The sequence below is a fragment of the Eupeodes corollae genome, chromosome 1 (assembly GCF_945859685.1).
Source record: "Eupeodes corollae chromosome 1, idEupCoro1.1, whole genome shotgun sequence".
In the NCBI taxonomy this organism is placed as follows: domain Eukaryota; kingdom Metazoa; phylum Arthropoda; class Insecta; order Diptera; family Syrphidae; genus Eupeodes; species Eupeodes corollae.
This window is the reverse complement of record NC_079147.1, coordinates 252,866,534-252,887,515: the sequence shown is the minus strand read 5'-3', so window position 1 is coordinate 252,887,515 and position 20,982 is coordinate 252,866,534. Positions and strand designations below refer to the sequence as shown.

The 20,982-nt window shown below is 32.8% G+C and overlaps 1 protein-coding gene across 1 annotated transcript in view; it reads left to right on the top strand.

The window, feature by feature from the left end:
* The first annotated feature begins 727 nt into the window (after window positions 1-727).
* The window catches only part of LOC129941933 (mitotic apparatus protein p62), a 243,861-nt gene continuing 223,606 nt past the window's right edge, over window positions 728-20,982 (top strand). The window contains exon 1 of the mRNA XM_056050713.1: window positions 728-1,816. Coding sequence (XP_055906688.1) covers window positions 1,261-1,816 — 556 coding nt within the window. The 5' untranslated portion in view covers window positions 728-1,260. The remainder of the gene's footprint in view (window positions 1,817-20,982) is intronic.

The window sequence follows — 20,982 nt, the reverse complement described above, 5'->3', positions numbered from 1 at the left end:
GTTTTCCAAATACACCAAAAAAAGAGCTTGGGTTGCTCCTTTAGAGGCTGAGGGTGCGCAAGCTGGCCCCCCTTCCGTCCTCCAAATCAGCATTCCTCGCCCCAAACAAGGATTCTCATGAAGACAACAATAAAAAAACGGGCGCCGCTAGTTGCCAACTCCGAGTGGGATGCGGGTCGATATCATCCCGAATTTACAATCATAGATTAAATTATAAAAAGGGGAAACGGTCCCCTGCTTCTTCTTCTGCTGCTGCTGCTACTTCTCTACACTGCTCCACTCCTGCTACACACACAAGGGGGTGCGTTTTGTTAAACACAAGCGTGTGTCTGTTTATGTCCTGGGAGTGGAGCATGGAACGATGTATATGATGGTGGCGGCGACGGCGACAGGCGAGTGACTCCAACAACAACAAAATCACAAAAAAGGACGAGTACACACAGACGACGTCGACAACGACTACATTGTACACGTTGTAGCTTGTAGCTTGTAGATATTTTTTACTCGACAGCAGAATTCTGGAAATTCGGTGTTGTGTGGCGCGCGCGACAGATTCCTCTTAATCCGGCTGTTTGTACAATCCACACTTAACTAGCGGTAGTATAGCTTAGGCTTCGTCTGTAAATTGACACAAGCGAGCGTGTAGCACAAGTTGTCCTTAAAATACAAATATACCTCTCGACAAAATTCGTAATTTATATACTATTTTTGGTCGGTTTTTTTAAGCATTAAGACCTTTGTCTCTCTGTTTCAACTTTCAACACCGTTCGTTGTCGTCCTTGCTTTGCCTCGCCATAGTTCGTCGTCAAGTTAATTGAAATTGGATTAATCGTTCTTTTTGCGGTGAGAGGGAATGTCTGAAAAAATTGATTCCTATAAATAAAAAAATTGTGGCTTTTTGTGATTAATCCGTACTGATTAATTTATATAAATATATTTATACGTACAGGACATATGTACATTCGACTTCATGTGCAGTGAAATTGTCATATTGTGTTCCATCGGCAAAAATTTAGAGTGATTGAAGAGGGCCAGGCGCACGTGCTGATTTAATTGATTAAACTTTATACATTGTTACCGTGGTGTTCCAAAAGTTATTTATACATTAATGTGATTCATTGTAAAAATTTCAAAATAAACAAAGAAATAAAGTTTAAGCCAAAACCACCGAACATATATTTAAACCTCAGCACAGACAAATCCGTGTAGTTAAGTTTTTGTATTCAATTTTAAAACAGAAAAAAAAAAACAGTTTTTAAAATGGGTTGCAATACAAGTCAGGAAGTTAAGGCGAAAAAACCGGAGGAAGATGGTGCCACCGATGTCAATGCGAAAAACCCTGAAACCGAACAGTCTGCGACAGCGGCTATGAATGGTGATGCTTCAGCACCATCTGTTGAGGACAGTTGTTCGGGTGCAGCAAATAAAAGTAGTGAAGCTGTGACCAAGGAACCCACAGAAAGGGAACAGAATGCAAAGAACAATGGCATTCAGCAGCAACAGCACGGGAAGCCCCCGCAGCCCTCACAGCAACAACAACAAAAATCCCCAGAAGTGGCAGGAGCAGGAGGTGATGTCACCATTGTCGATGATGGAAAACATCATAACGGTCTAGTGAATGGTGATATTAACGACGACACTTCCAGGAGCAATGTCAAACGATGTGACAAAGCAGAGATTAGCGAGTTGAACAATGTGGATATTGATGGCGACGAGGACGATGAGACGAAGCAGCAGCAGAAGGACGAAGAGAAGCAGAAGCAGAATGACAACAAGGACGAAGATGATGATGCGAATGACGATGATGGCGATGAAGGTAATTTGAATATAAGACACCATTATCGAGTTATATGGATAGGGTCTATTGTTGAGTCTTTTGACATTTATGGTAAAGTAAATTATCTTGGTCCTTAAGTAAGATTTAAAGAGGACTTTTGTTTATGTGGATCGTAAAACTCAAATAATTCGTTTTTCTAGTTAATAGACTCGTAGTGGGTCTTTTGTTTAAGTCTTAAGTACATGCTTGATGATTTGCATTAATAATTCAGGACATTGAAATCATAGACCGCGGTATGATGTTGTGCCTCAAAAAACGTGTCGAGCCTTAAAATATTCCTTTATTTTATAGACAAAGAAGACAGGTAAGCTCTAAGATTTCCTTTTATTCTTTCTCTCAGAAGTCGAAGGAAGACAATCCAATTTGTTTAATACCAAAATGCGCATGTTTTCAATTTGGTCCAGCGCCTTATTTTTTCGTTTTCCTTTTTTTGGAATGTCTGCTTCTTAAATTTTATTATTAAATCTCATGAATGGGTATGTTTACAAACATCAACCCCACTCGCAGTGGATCTAGATACTTTCCATTGCCAAAAACTGTGTAGATAGATATGTACATAGATATTTTGTATATACTTCCTTATATCTGTATCTTTTTTATATCCGTTTTTTTTTGTTGTTGTATAAAGCACTTAGAGAGACACAATGCATTTTCTTGTTGTATTTTCTGATATATTTCACTTAGGCGTCGTCGTCAGGAAGTCTAGAGAGAGATTATGGAATTATTTTGGATTGGGAAAAATTCTTTAGATTCCTTTAAACAGATATTGCAAGAAGTTTGTTGTTTTTTTTTTTGATATCGTTCATGTTGGTTTAATGTTTGACAATTTTGTATTTTTTTTTTGAACGATATGGGGTTTTAAACTTTTCCTTGCGAGATTATTTTTGTTGGTTAAGGTCATGTCAAAACTTTAAAACCCTTTTAAAGGAGGTTTGACTATTGAAAACAATTTTTAAGAACTGGCATTTTGCAAAGTGTCAATCTGTAAATGTCTTTGACAGTTCAGGAGTTTAAGGCAGATGGACTTTTTTTTTGAATTTTCAATCAATGATGAACATACAAATCTTTATAACAAGATAAAACAAAGAACGAGAGTAAAGTTGTATTTTCAATTAGGAATGTAAAGTTATGCAAAAGCGATTGAACTATTGTAGATTTTGGAACAAGTATCAAGAACAAGAATTGGTACTATTAAAGAATTTTTACTTCAAAACAAAATATAAGCATTGTTTGTGTTTTGCATTTAAGATTTTCTTTTTAGGATTTACTTTTTTATTTTTCAATTGACAGTTTTATTAAGAAAAAAATGCCACACGAAATTGGTTTAACTTCCCAGCAGCAGCAGTCCGAGTATCTCGACAAAAAACTGCTTTAACTTCAATTCTTAATAACATATAATTTGAAGTTCCATAAATTACAATTTGATTTATATTACCATTTTTAAAAAACATGAGGGACTATTCCTCTTCCTCGGTTCCTAAGCTCGTTGCCAATGACACTCCATTTATTAGCTCTTAAGAGAAAGCTAATCTCATTGCTAGGCAATTAGCGGCCAATTCAACGTTGCCAGTCACTCATAAATCCGCTGGTCCGGAGGGTATCCCCGCTATTTTTCTGAAAAGGTGTTCTTCAACGCTGGAAAAACCACTGTGTAAGCTTTTCCATCCGTTCTACTTTTCGGGTCTCGTTCCGAGCGAATGGAAAACAGCATTTGTCTAGCCCATCCCCATAAAAGGCGAACCTTTCTTAAATCCTAATTACCGACCGATTACACTCACATCCCTTCTTTCCAAGGTTATGGTAACGCTGATTAATTTTAAGCTCAAGAAATATGTCAAAGATCAAAAGCTTCTTAATGACCGTCAGTATGGCTTTCACTGCAATAGGTCCACTAGTGATCTCGTGGAGCAAATTTTTAGATCGTTTTGGAGAAAGTAAGAATATTGCAATTGATATTTCAATCTTAAGGCATCAATCTTTCTTAACGAAAATGTGTGCTTTCGGTTTTCATGAAACCCTCCTTGATTGGATTAGTAATTACCGTTGGGGTCGTTCATTAAAAGTAGTATTGGATGAATTCACGTCTGAATGCAACAAAATTAATGGTGGTGTGCCCCAGGGCTCTGTTCTATCTCAAACACTCTTTATTATTTTTATTACTATGATCTCCTGTCTGCAAATTCTAATCCAATGCATTGTTTCGCTGACGATATTACTGTTCGCTTCATTTTCAGACTCATATTCCTCTTCTTTGTATGTGGAACTGAAACGACAAAGTGAGATAAGCTCATAGCATTGTACAATGGGAAATAAAAAACCACGTGGAATTCAGTGCTTCGAAGACCCAATGCTGTCTTGTATCGCTAAAGCGAGATATACTCCACTTGCCCTTATCCATGGATGGCACTTGCATCAGTTAGACTAAACATTTGGGTTTTCTCAATATTCGTGTCACTAACCACTCACTCCTTTTAATTTGGCTGCTACAAGTCTTAAATACGTCCAAGCTTAAATATAATTCCCATATCTGGGCTAGGAGTGCTCTTGCAATTAAATTAAGCCTCGTGGAGAGTAGGTCATTTAAATTGATTGGTGATAATATCATCATAAGTTTATTTACTTCGCTTGAACATCATCGTACGGTTTCTTGTCTAACTTTTTTTACCGTTATTAGTTTATGCTCTAAAGTAATAGCGAGGTGCATTCCTCCCATTAAATAGTTCAACCGTAATACTCGCGCTTCTAGGAATGCTCATCAGTATACCCTCAAATCCAATCTTGGTCGTACTGGCAAATACAGAGATTCGTTCTTAAGTTGTACTACGTGAATGTGGAAAGCCTCTTTTTAATTGATTTCAGACAAATACTTTCCGCATTCAATATACGCTGATGAGATCAACGCGTTTTTAAAAGCATCGCCACTACGGCGTAATTTTCAATGTTCAAACGCTTCAAGATCCCTCCGCTGAAGCATTCTCAAAACAACTGTTAGATATAGGCCACGGAGAAATTACTACTACTACTACCGGTCGAAATCTGCACGATTATTGGTTCACAAGATGCTCTAATTGACCAGATATTTCCCGATGTACACGGACAATATACAAATCATGAGTCGCTGGCATAAAGAGCAATTTTAGCAGCAACAAATTCTAATGTCAAAGAATTAAATTTCAAGACCCAACATTTGTAACCAGGAGACTTGGTGTCATACGAATCTATTGATACCGTTTGTAATGCTATCGAAGTTGTAAATTATCCAACTGAGTTTTTGAACCCATTGGATTTACCAGGCATGCCACTGCATAATTTACAACTGAAGGTTGGATCTGCGGTAATTTTGCATCGTAATTTGAGCCCACTACAGGGGTGCAACGGCACGCGATTGGTAATTAAAAAAGAGACCCACACTGATAACATCCCATCCCGTCTGTCGATTCTTCTTGCTTAAAAGTTGCTAAATTTTTGAAAAGATATTTGAGTCAAAAATCAATTCTCACCGACTTTTGGTAAATTTTTTTTAGGTTTTTAATTTTTTGTACAAAAACTGTCAATTCGTTTTTTTCAAAATTTTACTGAATATTGACAACAATTTTGTTGAAAGACAAAAGTTGTTAAAAGCCTATATCTACAATTTTTGGAAAGATATTTGAGTCGAAAATCAATTTTTACCAACTTTTATAAATTTTTTGTAGGTTTTTATTTTTTGTAAAAAAAACTGTCAATTCGATTTATCTCAACATTTTTCAAAATGTTGAAAAAAATATTTCTTATAAAATAAAATAAGCTTGAAGCCTAAATTTCAAGTTTTTGAAAAGATATTTGAATCGATATTCAATTTTTATGAACTTTGAGTAATGTTTTTTTTTTTAGATTTTTATTTTTATAAAAAACTGTCAATTAGATTTTTCTCAAAATTTTATCAGATGTCAAAAACATTATTCTTCGTTGCACAAAATTGTTTTAGAGATGAAATCATATTTCAGTCGTAAAATTTTGGAGGTGACCAATTTTTTTTCAGCTTTTTTGATTTAAAAAAAACCGTTATATTGATTTTTTTCAAAAAATATACTTGTTTGGTATCACGTTACAATCTATTATATAAAATTTAATTCAAGTCTCTAGCGTTTTTGGTTCGTAAGATATTTAGGGTTAACCAAAATTTTTACCTTTTTTTCAAACTGCTATGGTAAAAAAAACACCCACGCAATTTTGTTGAGAGCCCTTTCTGCATCTTTCTGCCTTTTTATCTGTATAACAAAATTTATTTGAAATCGATATCTCTACTGGTTCTTGAGCTATGGGCGACGAAAAAAACGTCACGACCGTACGGACGTACGGACAGTTTTTTTTATAAAAAATAAAAACCTAAACATAAATTAATAAAAGTTTGTAAAAATTGATTTTCGACTCAAATATCTTTTCAAAACTTTGAGATATTGGCTTTAATTTACTTTAATCTTTCAAAAAATATTGTTGTCAACATTCAGTAAAATTTTGAACAAAATCGAATTGACAGTTTTTGTACAAACAATCAAAAACCTAAAAAAAATTTAACAAAAGTTGGTAAAAATTGATTTTCGACTAAAATATCTTTTCAAAAATTGTAGATATTGGCTTTTAACTACTTTAATCTTTCAAAAAGTATTGTTTTTAACATTTAGTAAAATTTTGAAAAATATCGAATTGATAGTTTTTGTACAAAAAATTAAAAACCTAAAAAAAAATTTAACAAAAGTTGGTAATAATTGATTTTCACCTCAAATATCTTTTCAAAAATTTGAAATATTGGCTTTAAACTAATTTTATCTTATAAGAAATATTGTTTTCAACATTCGATAGAAATTTGAAGAAAATCTCATTGACAGTTTTTTTTACAAAAATTAAAACTCTAAGAAAAACAATACTAAAACTTGGTAAAAATTTACTTTCGACTCAAATAGCTTTTCAAAAATTAAAAATATTGGCTTCAAACTTATTTTATTTCACAGAAAATATTGTTTTCGATATTCAGTAATTTTAATTTAAAAATCCAACAGTCCGTTTTTCATAGTAACTAAAGCTCGCTAATTGTTAGGATTGTAATTTATTTACGTGCTAATAAAGATATAAGTAAATAAATAAAAATAAATGCGATGCTAGTGACTTCTGAGCAACAAGTGTCGTCATCTAGAGCACGATCTGCCCGATATCCCTTCCATTGTACCATTTTGTGCGGTGAAAACATTTAGTAAGAAGTAATACTTGCTTATCGAACCACTTTATTGACAGCAGGAAATGAAAATAAATTGTTAATATTCAGGATGATTTTACTTCACAAAATTAGAAATTAAATTTAAAAATAAATGTGAAAACAAAGAAAAGATTTTAAGAGAGTTCTCTCAAACTTTCTTTTATGTAGTTATTGAAAAATCCTATAGAAGTATAAAATATTTAAAAAAATATAAAATATTTAATTTCACCATTTTAATAATATTCAATACATTTTACTCCTGAAGGTTTTTGTTACTTTTGCCAATAATCATTATAAATAGTTTCTTCCAATAAATTTTTCTAGCAAAATCGAAACCGAGAACTACATTAAATTCAGAACTTTATCCTCATTTATATATATACTATATTTCTACGTCTACAAGCCTCTTATTTAACTTTTTAAAGATTATTATACAATTTCTTGCACTATTCATTCCTGACAACATTACTCGCTCACAGGAATGGTTGAGAGTTGTAAGTCACTAGGCCCTAGTTCTCAACGGACTGTTGCGTCACCCAATTTATTTTATACAGTTTCTTGTAACTGTTTTTTTTAATTGCAGTCTTGGAAAATATTTTATGAACAGAGATAAAAAATTAGGCATTTTATGAGGCTTTCTTGATTAAATCAAGGTTAATACCGGTATATAAACGTCTATGATAAGCATTCATAGATTTTGTGTAATTTTAAATTATTGTACACCCTAAAAAAGATATAATATCTGATAATAAGTATTAAACATTATATTACTGTACAAAATTTCATAGTGGTAACTCTTACAGGGGTTACCTTACAACACTCAAAGTGAAATTTCTTTTAATTTTTAATTTGAACTTTGGCTCAAGAGCATACATTTTCAACTTGAACAATTCTATAAAGGTGGATATTTTTTCCTGGGAGTATTTTAGTCTCAAGACGCAAAGTATAAGCCTACTTCTGTTAAAAGCTTTCTTATAAAACAAATTATTATGCTTCATTTATTTTATTAACAAATTCAGTAAAACTTTTTCAAAGTTCAACTAAAAGTGCAAAATAGAAAATTAGCTGAGGGCATTTATAAATAATTTTTTTTAAAAACAGTTTCTGTTGCTGTTGTTGTTTTCCTCTTTAATAAACCTCTCTTTACCCCCTAAAAAAAACTTGGCTTCCTATAATGCCAAAACCAAATAAACCAATTAATAATATTCTGTCCCAAAACATCATAATATCCTTATTAGAAATTCCTTGAACCGTAATTTAAATAAATATCATAGCTCCGGAAGTACCTTTATATGTGTGTATATACATATACATAGGCATATAGAAATAATAATATTTGTATACAAAGTAAATAAACAGCCAGTTTACCCTCATTAATTATAAACTTGTAAACTTTAGACTTCAACTTTATATAGAGGAACCTTAATATAATTGGCAAAGTGAGATAGCAAAAATATTCTCGACAAAAAATAAAACAAGGATCAAAATATTTTGTTGCTACTACTTTCGACTAAAGGACGTTAGTAGGATGGAATAGAAATAACAAACAAAAAAACTATGACAAGTATTTGCTTTGACTTAATTTAATACATCCTCATTAGGAAAATATTCTTGGTAGGTTCATATTTGTGACTTTTTGATAGTCGAGACATTTTCAAGGAAAGGTTTATTATTTAACTGGGTTATAGCTATTTATGTTTGACAAATTGACTGTTAATGGAAGTCTGTTGAATAGACATTTAGGAATATTGTCCATATAAAAAGTGATTCGGTATTATTGTGGGTCTCAAAATTAAATGGGGGAACCACAGGGGTTTTTATCTTTAAGGAAGAGTATGGATTTATTTTTATATTATTTTTATTAATTTTCCACAGGAAGTTATTGCAATGGGTCCGATTTATCAAATTGAAAATTTTGACATTTCTCAACGTTTCAAGGCTCCTAGAGTCGAAATAAAAGATTTTTAGATAGATGACTGTGCGTGGTTGTACACGTACGTTTGTTCGTCCGTAAGTTTGGGACTTTTTTTTGTCGTCCTTAGCTCAAGAACCAGTAGAGGTATCGACTTCAAATAAATTTTGTTATACAGATAATAATGCAAAAAGATGCAAACAGGGCTCTCAAGAAAATTGCGTGGGTGGTTTTTTTTACCATGAAAAATATAAATTAGGTGGCACCAGGGCCTGGTGACCTTCAACTTCCAACCATTCCTGTGTGCGAGTAATAGCAGGGATGGAGGGGACCTACAGTTTATATGCCGTATCCGAACGGCTAATTTGAGAAAGCACTTTTTTCATGACAAGAATTACTCTTGGAAAATTTTTCAATTCCTCGCAACAGACAGTACCTGTGAATAAAACTTTAGGTAGCACAGGCAGGGATAAAACCCAACGCACTAACCATCATGCCACGGGTACTACTTTTTTTTACCATATCAGTTTTAAAAAGGTTAAACTTTTGGTTCACCCTAAATATCTCACGAACCAAAAACGCTAGAGACTTGAATTGAATTTTATATTATATTATGTAACGTGATACCAAACAAGTAAAAAATTAAATTAATGGTTTTTTATAAATCAAAAAAACTGAAAAAAAAAACAAATTTGTCGAAAATTGTACGAACATTTTCAATCCAAAAAAAATTTGTGCAACGAAAAATAACGTTCTGAACATCTGTGAAAATTTTGAGAAAAATCTAATCAACAGTTTTATTAATAAAAAAATAAGAACCTTAAAAAACATTACTTAAAGTTGGTTAAAATTATAACAAATATTGTTTTCAACATTCTGTAAAATTTTGAGAAAAATCGAATAGACAGTTTAAAAAAAAAAATAAAAACCTAAAAAGAAAATAATTAAAGTTAGTAAACATTGATTTTTGACTTAAATATCTTTTCAAAACGTTGAGAGTTTACCTTACTTCTAATTTTATCTTCTAAGAAATATTGTTTTGAACATGCAATAAAATTTTGAGAAAAATAAAAACCTAAAAAAAGCATTTCTAAAAGTTCGTAAAAATTGATTTTCGACTCAAATGTCTTTTCAAGAATTAAAAATATTAGCTCTTGTAAAGTTGATTGTTTCTATTTTGGACCGGAATGGAGAACTTAATACACTTCTTAATACAATTTTCTACATTTTCTTTAATTTTCGGAAATCAATAATGCAATTTAATCACGGGCAGAACGAATGACGTTATTTTCCATTTCAGTCGGAACACATAGAAAATGTAATCTATCTGCAGGAGTTTTTCTATAAACTAAACGATTTTCAAATACGAAATTAGGAACTTAGGCAATCTCTAATCTGTTTCTTAAATGTACAATCCTCTCATTCCTATTTTGTGTGAGGTGCAACTGTAAATCGATGTCATCGGAATCGATAACGCATATTGTTTGTTCGTTTTCTCCATTAGTTTTGATCGAAATTGGATGGTGCCGACTCAAAGCGTCCACATGACCTATTAAGGTACCACTTCTATGTTTTATAGAACAATCATACTGCTCCGATTTCAGGGCCCATCGAGCAATGCGCGGAACTGACTTTTGCCTTTCTAAAGTTAATGCTAAAGAATCACAAATGTGATAATTCTATCCAAGTAATTCTGAAACTTTTCTAGCTAATAAATGATGGCCAAGGTTTCCAATTCATAGCTATGAAATTTATATTCAGACCCAGTACTTGCTTTCGAGAAGTTTATTTTGCAAGTTCTTCGTCGCTTTCGTATCAACCTTTGTCTAAGGACATTCAATATTCCCTACCATTGTTTTCTGGTGATGATAGAAACGATGCTAAGAAATGGATCAGCACTTTTGAGCGAGTTCACGGTGATAGTGTGTTCAAATTTGTTTTAGAATATTTCAACTAACAATTTTTTTAAAATAAAACACGAAAACCTACACAGCTTTTGAGCAAAACAAATCGAAAGACAGGATGGAAAGTTATCAGTGTGCTTCGCATCCCAGCCTCTTTTTTGTTATAAACTTTGAACGTTGACATTATGCGCATAGATTCTTCGATGTTAATGGTTTATCTGCATAGACACGGTCTTTTGCGTAGCCCCACAAACAAAAACTCTAGCCGTGTCAAAACCCAAAATCTTGGTAGCCAGTTGATATCGCCACGAAGAGAAATTTAGCGAGCAGGAAATGTCTCTTGCAATAAAGCCATATTTGCTCGAGTTATGTGGCATGTGGCACCGTCTTTTTAAAATCATATATTTTGCAAGTCAGGCAGACAAAAAAGTCGGTTATCTTACAACCATAACAAATCAACGGTGACAGTCGTTCTTTCTAAGAAGTCGTTTTGGAAGAAGTACGGTTCAATCACACCTCCGGACCAAAGAACGTACCTAACAGTGACGTTTTGTGGATGAAATAACCTCTCTTCAATTACTTGAGGATTCTGAGAACCCCAAATACGACAATTAAGTTTAATAATGTACCGATAAGGAAATCAAGAAATACAAACTTTAGCCATCCTTGGTACACGAAAGAATTGCGTTTACTGCAAAAGAAATAAGCCATGGAAAACGTATCTCAAAACTCTGTCTCCAGTCAACTTCTCTTTTTATGTTTTTATATGCTTGTTATGTTACTGATATGGGCAACTCATTGGAAGAGTATCCTACAAAATTTTGGAATTTTGTAAACTCAAAGAAAAAAGCAGATGGCTTTTCAGTTAACTTCACTTACAAGAACCTTTCGTTAGATAAAACTTTTGATATCTGTAACGCTTTCGCAATGAATTTCCGTGAGTCATTTGCTAATAGCCCTCAAGAAGTTGATGAAGTATATTTTCATAATCTTCACATTTTTTCGCAAACTAGCTGTAGTCACATCCCTGTGCTACAGAGTACTGTCCTTGATCTTTTATTTGCGTTGAATGATCACTGCTCAGCCGGTCTCGATGGTATTCCCCTGATAGTAATAAAAAAGTGTAGTAATGCTTTAGTTGAACCCCTTACGTTCTTATTCAAACTTTCTCTAAAAACAGACAAATTTCCCAGTATATGGAAGAAGTCATTTCTAACACCAATTTTCAAGAAAGGTAACAAGTCGGATATAAGCAACTACAGGCCCATTGCAAAGCTTTCTTGCATTTCTAAAGTATTTGAACAAGTTGTTTGTGAAAGCGTATTATATTTTAGTAAAAATATAATTTGCGAACAGCAAGATGGTTATGTGAAAAAAGATCAACCGTTACTAATCTCCTTACATTCTCAAACATATGTTTAAATGCTTTAGAAAAAGGTCATGAAACTGACTGTGTATACACTGACTTTTCTAAAGCTTTTGACCAACTTAGCCACGGAGTTATTTTATTTAAACTTAAGACTCTTGGTTTTCCACCATTTTTCTTAGCTTGGATTAAGTCATACCTTGAAAACAGATCCTACGAGGTAAAATTTAGAAATTGTCATTCTGAACCTTTTGTTGCTCAATCTGGTGTTCCCCAGGGAAGCCATCGTCATGTCTACGCTCAAGTGAACTTCTCATTTTTGCTGACGATATGAAGATTTTCAAAATAATAAAGTCCAACCATGATCGTATTCTTTTACAAGCCGACATTGATAGTTTCAAATTTTAGTTTGGGAAAAATAGCCTTTTACTCAACCCTTTAAAATGCCAGACAATAACTTTCACTAAAAAACAAATCAGTAACGTATTTGACTACTGTATATCACAGCAAAAACTCTGTCGTGTCTCCACATTTAAAGATTTAGGTGTACATTTCTGTTCCAACTTAGAGTTTACACATCACATTAATTTTATTGTCAATAAGGCAAGTTCTATGCTTGGTTTTATAAAACGCTGGGCAAAGGAGTTCAATGATCCCTATGTTACCCTTTCTTTGTATAATTGCCATGTTCGTCCTCATCTTGAATATGCTTCGCAGGTATGGACTCCCTATTACGAAATTCATAGAAAACTTATTGAATCAATTCAACATAATTTCATTCGCTTTGCCCTAAAAGGTCTTCCTTGGGAAGATCCCTATGATCTGCCTCCCTATGAACATCGTATTCTACTTCTTCAAATGCAATCTCTATATCAAAGGCGTGTTAATAATGACTTAGGTTTTTTTTCATCAACTCATTAATGGTGAAATTGATGCACCTTATTTGCTTTCTTGTGTACATTTGAATTACCGGGGCGGAACTCATCACCTGCGCACATTTGATTTTATACATATTAACTTCCATAGAACTAGCTATGGGAAGAATGAAGCTTTAAGTCGAATGATAATTTTATATAACTTAAACTGTTCATCGATAGATTTAAATTAAAATAAGGTGGGATTAAAATCATTGTTTAGAACCAGTGCTCCACTATCGTAAACGTTCTCATTATATTTTTTGTTCTGTAATAGTTGAATGCTAATTTTGTTTTGTATTTTCCACCACTTTTCAAACCGAAAAATAGCACGCATCTGTTAAATTCAATTGTCATTTGAGTTCAATGTCTTTTTAAATAATCACCGAATTCTAGACGAATTTTTTTCCTAATAATCGAAATCATTTTTGTTCAAATTTAATGAATGCCAATTTTTGAAATTTGTTAAAAAAATGAAAATTGACTATTATATATTGGAAGAAACCTTTAAGAGCGTTATTGGTGTTTCAAAGTAATACAGGAAGTAAAATTCAATCCTTTTGTTCATTTATTCCAACCTTACGGTTCTCTATTCTATATTTTCCATCAAATTCTAGCACCAATCCCCCTCTTTGACTTCTAGGAAAACTAAACTATAACAATTAAAAAGAAAAATCATTCTCATTAGCCTACAACATCACGTTCGTCCTTCCATCAAATAGTTTAATTTCGCATACCAGGTCCAAAACACCCTGTTTAGTATTTATGTTCAGTGACCTACACAAAATACACACACATTTATATAGACTTTTGCGAACTCTTTTCTACGGTTAAATTAGGAAATTGGGATAATTAACTATTTTACACCCAAAAAACAGACTCGTCATCACCACCATCTCTATCCCAAACCCTCGCACCATCCACATCACAACCATCACCACCATCATTGTATCTACCTTGGGTGTTTTAAGGGTTTACCTCTATTGAGCGGTTTCTGTTAGGGGTTGGAAGGTTCACGCTCTCACATATCACCTTCCCTTAGTTATATTTTGCTACGAACGACCCACGGCGAGGTTTTGGAGTATGGGTAATTAAATGAGAAGCCCCAACAGTATCCGCTAAACGTCCTATTTTATTTTTATAAATAGCTTCCACATTATGATTACATTTGTGAGTCCCTTTTGGCACTATAAAGGACGACGAACGACCGTCCGTTGGACTGACGGCGGCGTTCGTCGGTGATCCTTATATAAAATATGTCTATTTGTTAGTTTGTCAGAGGCTCTTTTTTTATTAGTCAGTGGGGTTTTTTATTCAACAAATGCGTGATTAGCAATCGTTTACATTGTGTGGTGGGCGAGTAATTAAAGTGGTGCCCTTCTAATTTTATCGCGGGTATAGCGGTTGATAGTGGCCTTTCTATCAACAGTTGTTGTTGTCTTTTTGTTGGGATTGTTGAGTGTGTACAGAAGCCAATTGTCCATGTCAAAATTATGTACCGACTGTCAATAGGATGGCCAACATGAGGATTATTATTTGGTTATCAAATTAGGACAGAAAATAGGGTTAGAATTGAAGTAAGCATACAAATTGTGGAGAATTAAATATACATGTATGTATGTAGGTACTTGACTTTTTCTTTGTATATAAAATGTCAGGGGAGAGTCGAAAATGTTTATGTAGGTCATAGGTGTGGATAGGTCAATTTTTTGAGTTAACTATTTTGATGATGAATCTGAGCAATTTTAATTTCCTAATTTTTGTCATTAAATGATTCAACCATAGAAGAAAAAGGTAGGTCTAGAAATGTATAAAATTATTCTTTAAGGATCTAAATATTTGATTCATGAATAAAGGTGCAGTAAATCATATAGAAACTCAATTTTGCTTGAAAAGTCAATGAACTAAATATTTTCAATTTTGTTTAGTAACGTGGAAAATACAAGTAAGCAGGAAATATTTCTTGTAAAGGATTTTCTAAAAACCTACACCATAATTGACATACACGGTAATGTTTTCCGATAAATGGTAAATCTTTTCACAAAAAGGGTATATTTTATTTTAGTAAAAGTTCTCCAAGAAAAAAAAAACTTGAATGAGATATTTTGTCTAGGACCAGATTTTTTTTTAAAACAAAACGAAAACTGTTGTTTGCTTTTCAAAATTGTGAGATAACAATTTATTTGATTGAATTTGTTCATTTTGAGTAACATGATGCAAATTGTTCACATGTTTGTTAGTTTTTTCCTCACAAAATGTCATCTCCAAATGAATGAAGTGATTTTCTTTTACTGTTGTGTCTTGCAGAGGACATCAAACATCCAAAATACAAAAAGATTATAATTTTGAAAACGGATCTAAATAATTTTGGGTTGCGGTGGAAATACTGTATTTAAGATGCTTTATCACAACAAAATGTATTTCAAAATACTGTATGTACAAAATACTGCTGTATCTCAAAATTCTGTATTTTATAATGCTCTAAGGAAGGTTAAAAAATAAAAATTTATTTTCTCTTTCTCATTTTCTTCTTCTTAGTTATTTGTATCCCTCAAATTTTGTAAATGAATTGTTTCTATCATAATCGACAATTGCACCAAACTAATTGATCTGTCAAAGCTTTCATTATTGTACATTATAACGAGATACAGTATTTTGAGACACAGTATTATGGCTATACATTATCGTAAAGTATCATACAGAATTTTGACTGTACAGTATTTTAAAATACTCCTTCAATAATTTTTCACCGTTCTTAAACTTCCGATATTTCTGAAATTGAACTTCGTTTAGGCGTTCCTGGATCCTAAGAATCTAAGTTCCCAGATTGAAGAGAGAGGTCTATGCGTTCATGTATACGATTTTTAAGGATAAAAAACTAAAAAAACTATACATTTGTTGCACCATATTTCTCAACGCTTTAGACCTTTATATGTGCAATATTAATTCTGTATTCTTGGAGTTTTTGGTTTAACATAAAATCCCTGTTTCAAATATTAAATTAAATTTAAAATTTCAAGTGACTTTAAGTGAAAGTTCCTGCGATTTAGTTGTATAGATAGTTAGATGGATAGATAGTATCTTTATTTTAATATAGTTAGTTAGTTACTTAGTTTTATTGACTTCAAAAGGTACAAGAACAAGAAATTATATTTTTAATTGTAAGATTACACAAGTCTTTAAATGGTTTGGCCAAAGGCCGTTTACCAAACTGACATTTTTTTTTAATTTATAATACGAAAAAAATCTTTATATTTTTCAAACTTTAAAACCTTAAAAATTTTCCTCAACTACTCTAGTTCTATAGCGAAGAGCGTTCCATGATTATTCATACAGAAGGTCCCAACCTAGTTCTTCATTCAAGATGGTGATCGTTTCTTCTAAACCGAGTATATCTATTCCAAAATAGCGCTTTCGGAACTCCTTGAATATTGGACAAACACCCAGGAAATTAAATACAGCTTCGCGTTCTTTGCTATTGCATAAATCGCACAATATTGGCAAATCTGTACGGTGAGGAATGTAGTTCAAATTGATGAGTTCACCTCTTACTTTAAATAAAAAGCTCATTTTTTGTGTACCGTGTTTGGCCAAGAAGTAGGTGTTGTGGTTCAAGAAATGGTTAACTTTACTATAGTAATATCTGTAAATGCTTCAGCTTCACTCATAAACTTATAAGCAAGTCATCAAAATCAACTTTAGCACCTCGATACTTTCGTGTACTGATATTGAAAAAGTAGTTGAGCATTCAATTACTAGTTCTTTAACACACAAAACTTCAGAATTGATAGTTTGTATGAGTACTATTCGCGGAATTCTTTCGTCGCTCATCACCAAAACTCTTGACACGTAGTTGAAATGTAATTTAAGTGTGTTTAAAAAGAGAGGTCCTATTCCTATTTCAAGAACGGAAGAACTTTTCCGTAGCGATCGATACCCCCATACTTGCGCCTTGTAAAACAGTATTGCAAATGCGGTAGCTGGAAATACTTTATGTGAAACGCTATTTCTTATATATTATAGCATATAAAAATTGTTTGACGTTTCTATCAGTGGCTGACATTGACACTTAATTATTGTTGTTCATATTTTCAGATTGAATTTTATTTAATAATATTGTTAAAGAATGAGGAATCTCCCTCATGAAATATTTTATTACAGCTAAACTGTCTTTATTGCTTCCATTCTTGAGCCCAAGCGATCAACCCCTGTAAAAACAGCGTCTTCAACATATCGTCTCTTACGAAGATTTTCATTCTAGGTTTTGACTAGCGGAGTAACTTCGTTATTGATACCATCTTACTTCTTCTTTGGCGGGCACTTTGTGCTTATTTTTGTTCCTTTAAGTTTCTTCGCGTTTCTTAAAACATTTAAAGCTGTTGCTCGGGACTTCAATTTAAAAACAATTACTGCAGTAGGTGCGTTTTGGTGGTTTACTCTGTGCCCGGATTCAATTTAAATATTGTTTTCCGTTCCGTTGAGTAGTCGCATATGGTTTTGGCCTTTTCAACTATGTAGGTCGATGTGAATATCAGTAGGCTACTACAACGTTGTCTTCTACGCTTTTTTGCATAAGTCGGTCAATTTGTGTCTCAAGAAGACAAATTTTGTAGATAACTCGTCTTGTTTTGTTTTTAGGGCAGATAAGTCGTAATAGAGCAATTAAAAGTCGGCTTTCATAACAAGTTCTGGGACAAACTTTAAATTGTTTTCCGCTAAGATTTCCTTCATTAAGTCAACACTGATTCCTGACATTTCCACTAAAACTTTAAATGGACGTCTTTTTATATTATTAAAATAAACAGGGGAAGTTTTGTCACATCCTCTTTTGTTCATAAGTTTGGTTATATTTGGCGAATCTTTAAATTTTTATTTTAGTGTCTTAAAAGCTATGACTTACAGATATTTCAATTCACAGACGTAAACATTGTGTTAATTTAAGTTTTCACAAGGACTTTTTGAATATCTTTTTCAAAACATCGACTTTTTTTTAGTTTTTGTACAGAGCTTTTTTAAGGCAAACCACTTTGACAGATAGAAAAAGGTCTGACCATATTTAAATATATAAATTATTAACAAATGTTTTTCTTTAAGAATATGAACATGGCAATTCTGCCGAATGCCTGATCAACATTTCATAACAAAAACATAATTTGAATGTTAAGAAGTTAAAATTCAAATAATGAATATAAGTTTAACTAATTATATATAAAAAAAGAAATAATAGTTTGTTAAAGCATCAAGTGCAAATTCAACAATTTTGAGATGATTTTGAAACAAAAAATAGTAATTAGGAAACTTTGTTTGAACCTTCAATTGCAATAATTGGTTGTATAGTTATGGAAAACTATTGCGGTAATTTTGAGCAAGTTTGCAATACCTATAGACAGCTGACCATCCAAAATCTCTACTAAGCATTTCATAGAGCCGAGTTGGGGGAAGAAAACTCAGTTCGAAATACAATCTCTTGGAGTAGAGGACACGATGCAGACACGATGCAAAGAAGTGTGTGATGTCTTCTGGTTCTCCGGTGTCACAAAGGCTACAGATTTGTGGAAGATCAGTTCGATGCGGCATAGAGTTAAGAGTTAAGTTAGAGCTCTTGGAAGATGTTCATTGAAGATATGTTCATCAGTTCTGGCGATCAGATCATTGAACATGGTGTGTCAATGGGTCATTGATTCAAATTGGACTCCAAAAAGAATAGATTACTTCCATTTGAAGAATCTATCTGGTTCCATTCCTTAAACGGGGAGGCATTTGTTTGCATAAGCCTTGTCATAATGGATTTGTGAAAGCTTCTTTCATCCCTCCTCATAACTTTTAATATGTATTCAGAGTTGGTTTTGAGGTTTGTAATGTAAAAAGGTGTTATGCCAGACTCTACATATTATATAGCATAATTGGGCGTTCAAGAAGTTAATCTGAACAAGCGTTTGAAGAAATAACTTTGCACGGCTCCAAACTCCTCAAGTTGTAAATATCCAAAAACTTGGGTACCGTAGCACATGCAGCAGTTCACAGTTGCTTGAAAAACACGATATTTTGATTTTAGATCGATTTTTCGGTTAGAGTAAAACTTCGTTACTTTTTCTTTTACGTGTTTCTAAACATTAAGATTGAAAGAAAGCAAAACTCCAAGATATTTGAAATAATTAACGACCTCAAAAAACACGTTGTTTAGGGACCAGTTTTCTTGTGCGAGTATTCTATTCTGACGCGGTTCAAAATTCATTATTTTTGTCTCATTAGTATTGACGCAGAGACTCCAGGATTCACATAATATATTAAGTTTGTTGATTTGCAGGTAGATGTATAGAGCAAAACTTTGATTTGTATACCGGCAAAGAGTATTCCACCCGGAAGTACATCACAAACGTCATCAATAAACAAGTCGAATAATATAGGGCTTAATATACACCCTTGGGGGACACCTAATGTTGTTTCAAACCATTCAGAGAATTTAGTTTCATTCCACACTGATGCAGTAGATGGGGAAAAAAAGTTGAAATAAAACATTAAAAATTTAAGTGAAATTCCTAAGGATGACATTTTCTACATCAAGGCATTTGTATTTACCTTGTCTAAGGCTGCTTTAGAATCTAAAAAAACAGACATATACATAGTTTCTTATTCTGCTCAATCGATCTCCTGGCTATACTTGTCAGAGAGAATATATGGTCTTGTGTTGAAAAACCTGACCGAAATCCTGCCCGGAACATGGTGAGTCGATTGGTGGTCTCAATTCATTCCGTCAACCTTTCATACAGAATTGAAGTTAGAATATTTCTTAGCGAGTTGAGAATCGTGATTCCTCTATAATTCTCTAGCTGATTAGTATCTTCTTTTTTGAAGATTGCGAATATAACCGCTTTGTTAAAATTGTTTGGAACAAAAGAATTTTCATAAAGCTTGTTGAAATATGCCCGAAGATGATTTTTAAACGGTACCGTACTATTCTTCTATAATTCAATTTTAATGTCATCAATGTCAGGAAGCATGGTGATTCTCATCAGCCGACAAAACAGTTTGAAAATGAGCTACTAGTTTCTCAACTTCGAGCGTAGTTATCATGCTTCTATCATGACCACCCAGCTCAAGAACACTGTTCCAGAAAGCCTTCGAATTCATACAATTTGCCAGTTCTTTTGCAACATTGTTGACATAGTCACCTTTTATTTGGAACAAAGTCTTTTGAAATCCTTGTTTATATGAAGATAAATGTTTTAAAAATTAAAGCATGTGTAGATCTGAACAACTTAGGATAAACAAATGAAAGTTTATGGAGTTTCGCACAATCATTATCAAACCATTTGATTTTTTGGTGTTCAAGCATGATTTCGGCTGTTGTAAATTTTATTTGAAGATTTAATGTGGTTTGAAAAGTGAGTTGAATGATTTATAATTGCATATTATAAATTTTAGTTCAACTTTAACAACAATAACGAATGATCCTCTTTTATCTAAAAATTAGCATAGCAAAACTCAATTTTTCTATTTTTAGTCAAAATAATAAATTGTTTCCAATTCATTGACAATACACCACACTGAAAAACTTTTGTTATCTAAGAAAGTTTTATTAATTTTCCAACCCCCCCATATAATTATGCAAAATGGCACTCTAATTCAGCATTGTAAAATTAAAATCAAGATTGATTCTAAGAATCTTAAGTAAGAAGTTCTAATCCACAACAAAAGTCTGAACATTTTGAAATATTCACTCGGGCGTATGAGCAATATTTTAGAATTATACACAATACATAATTAATTATATTTATGTAGTAGGTAAATAGGAACCATTGTCTGACTTATAATA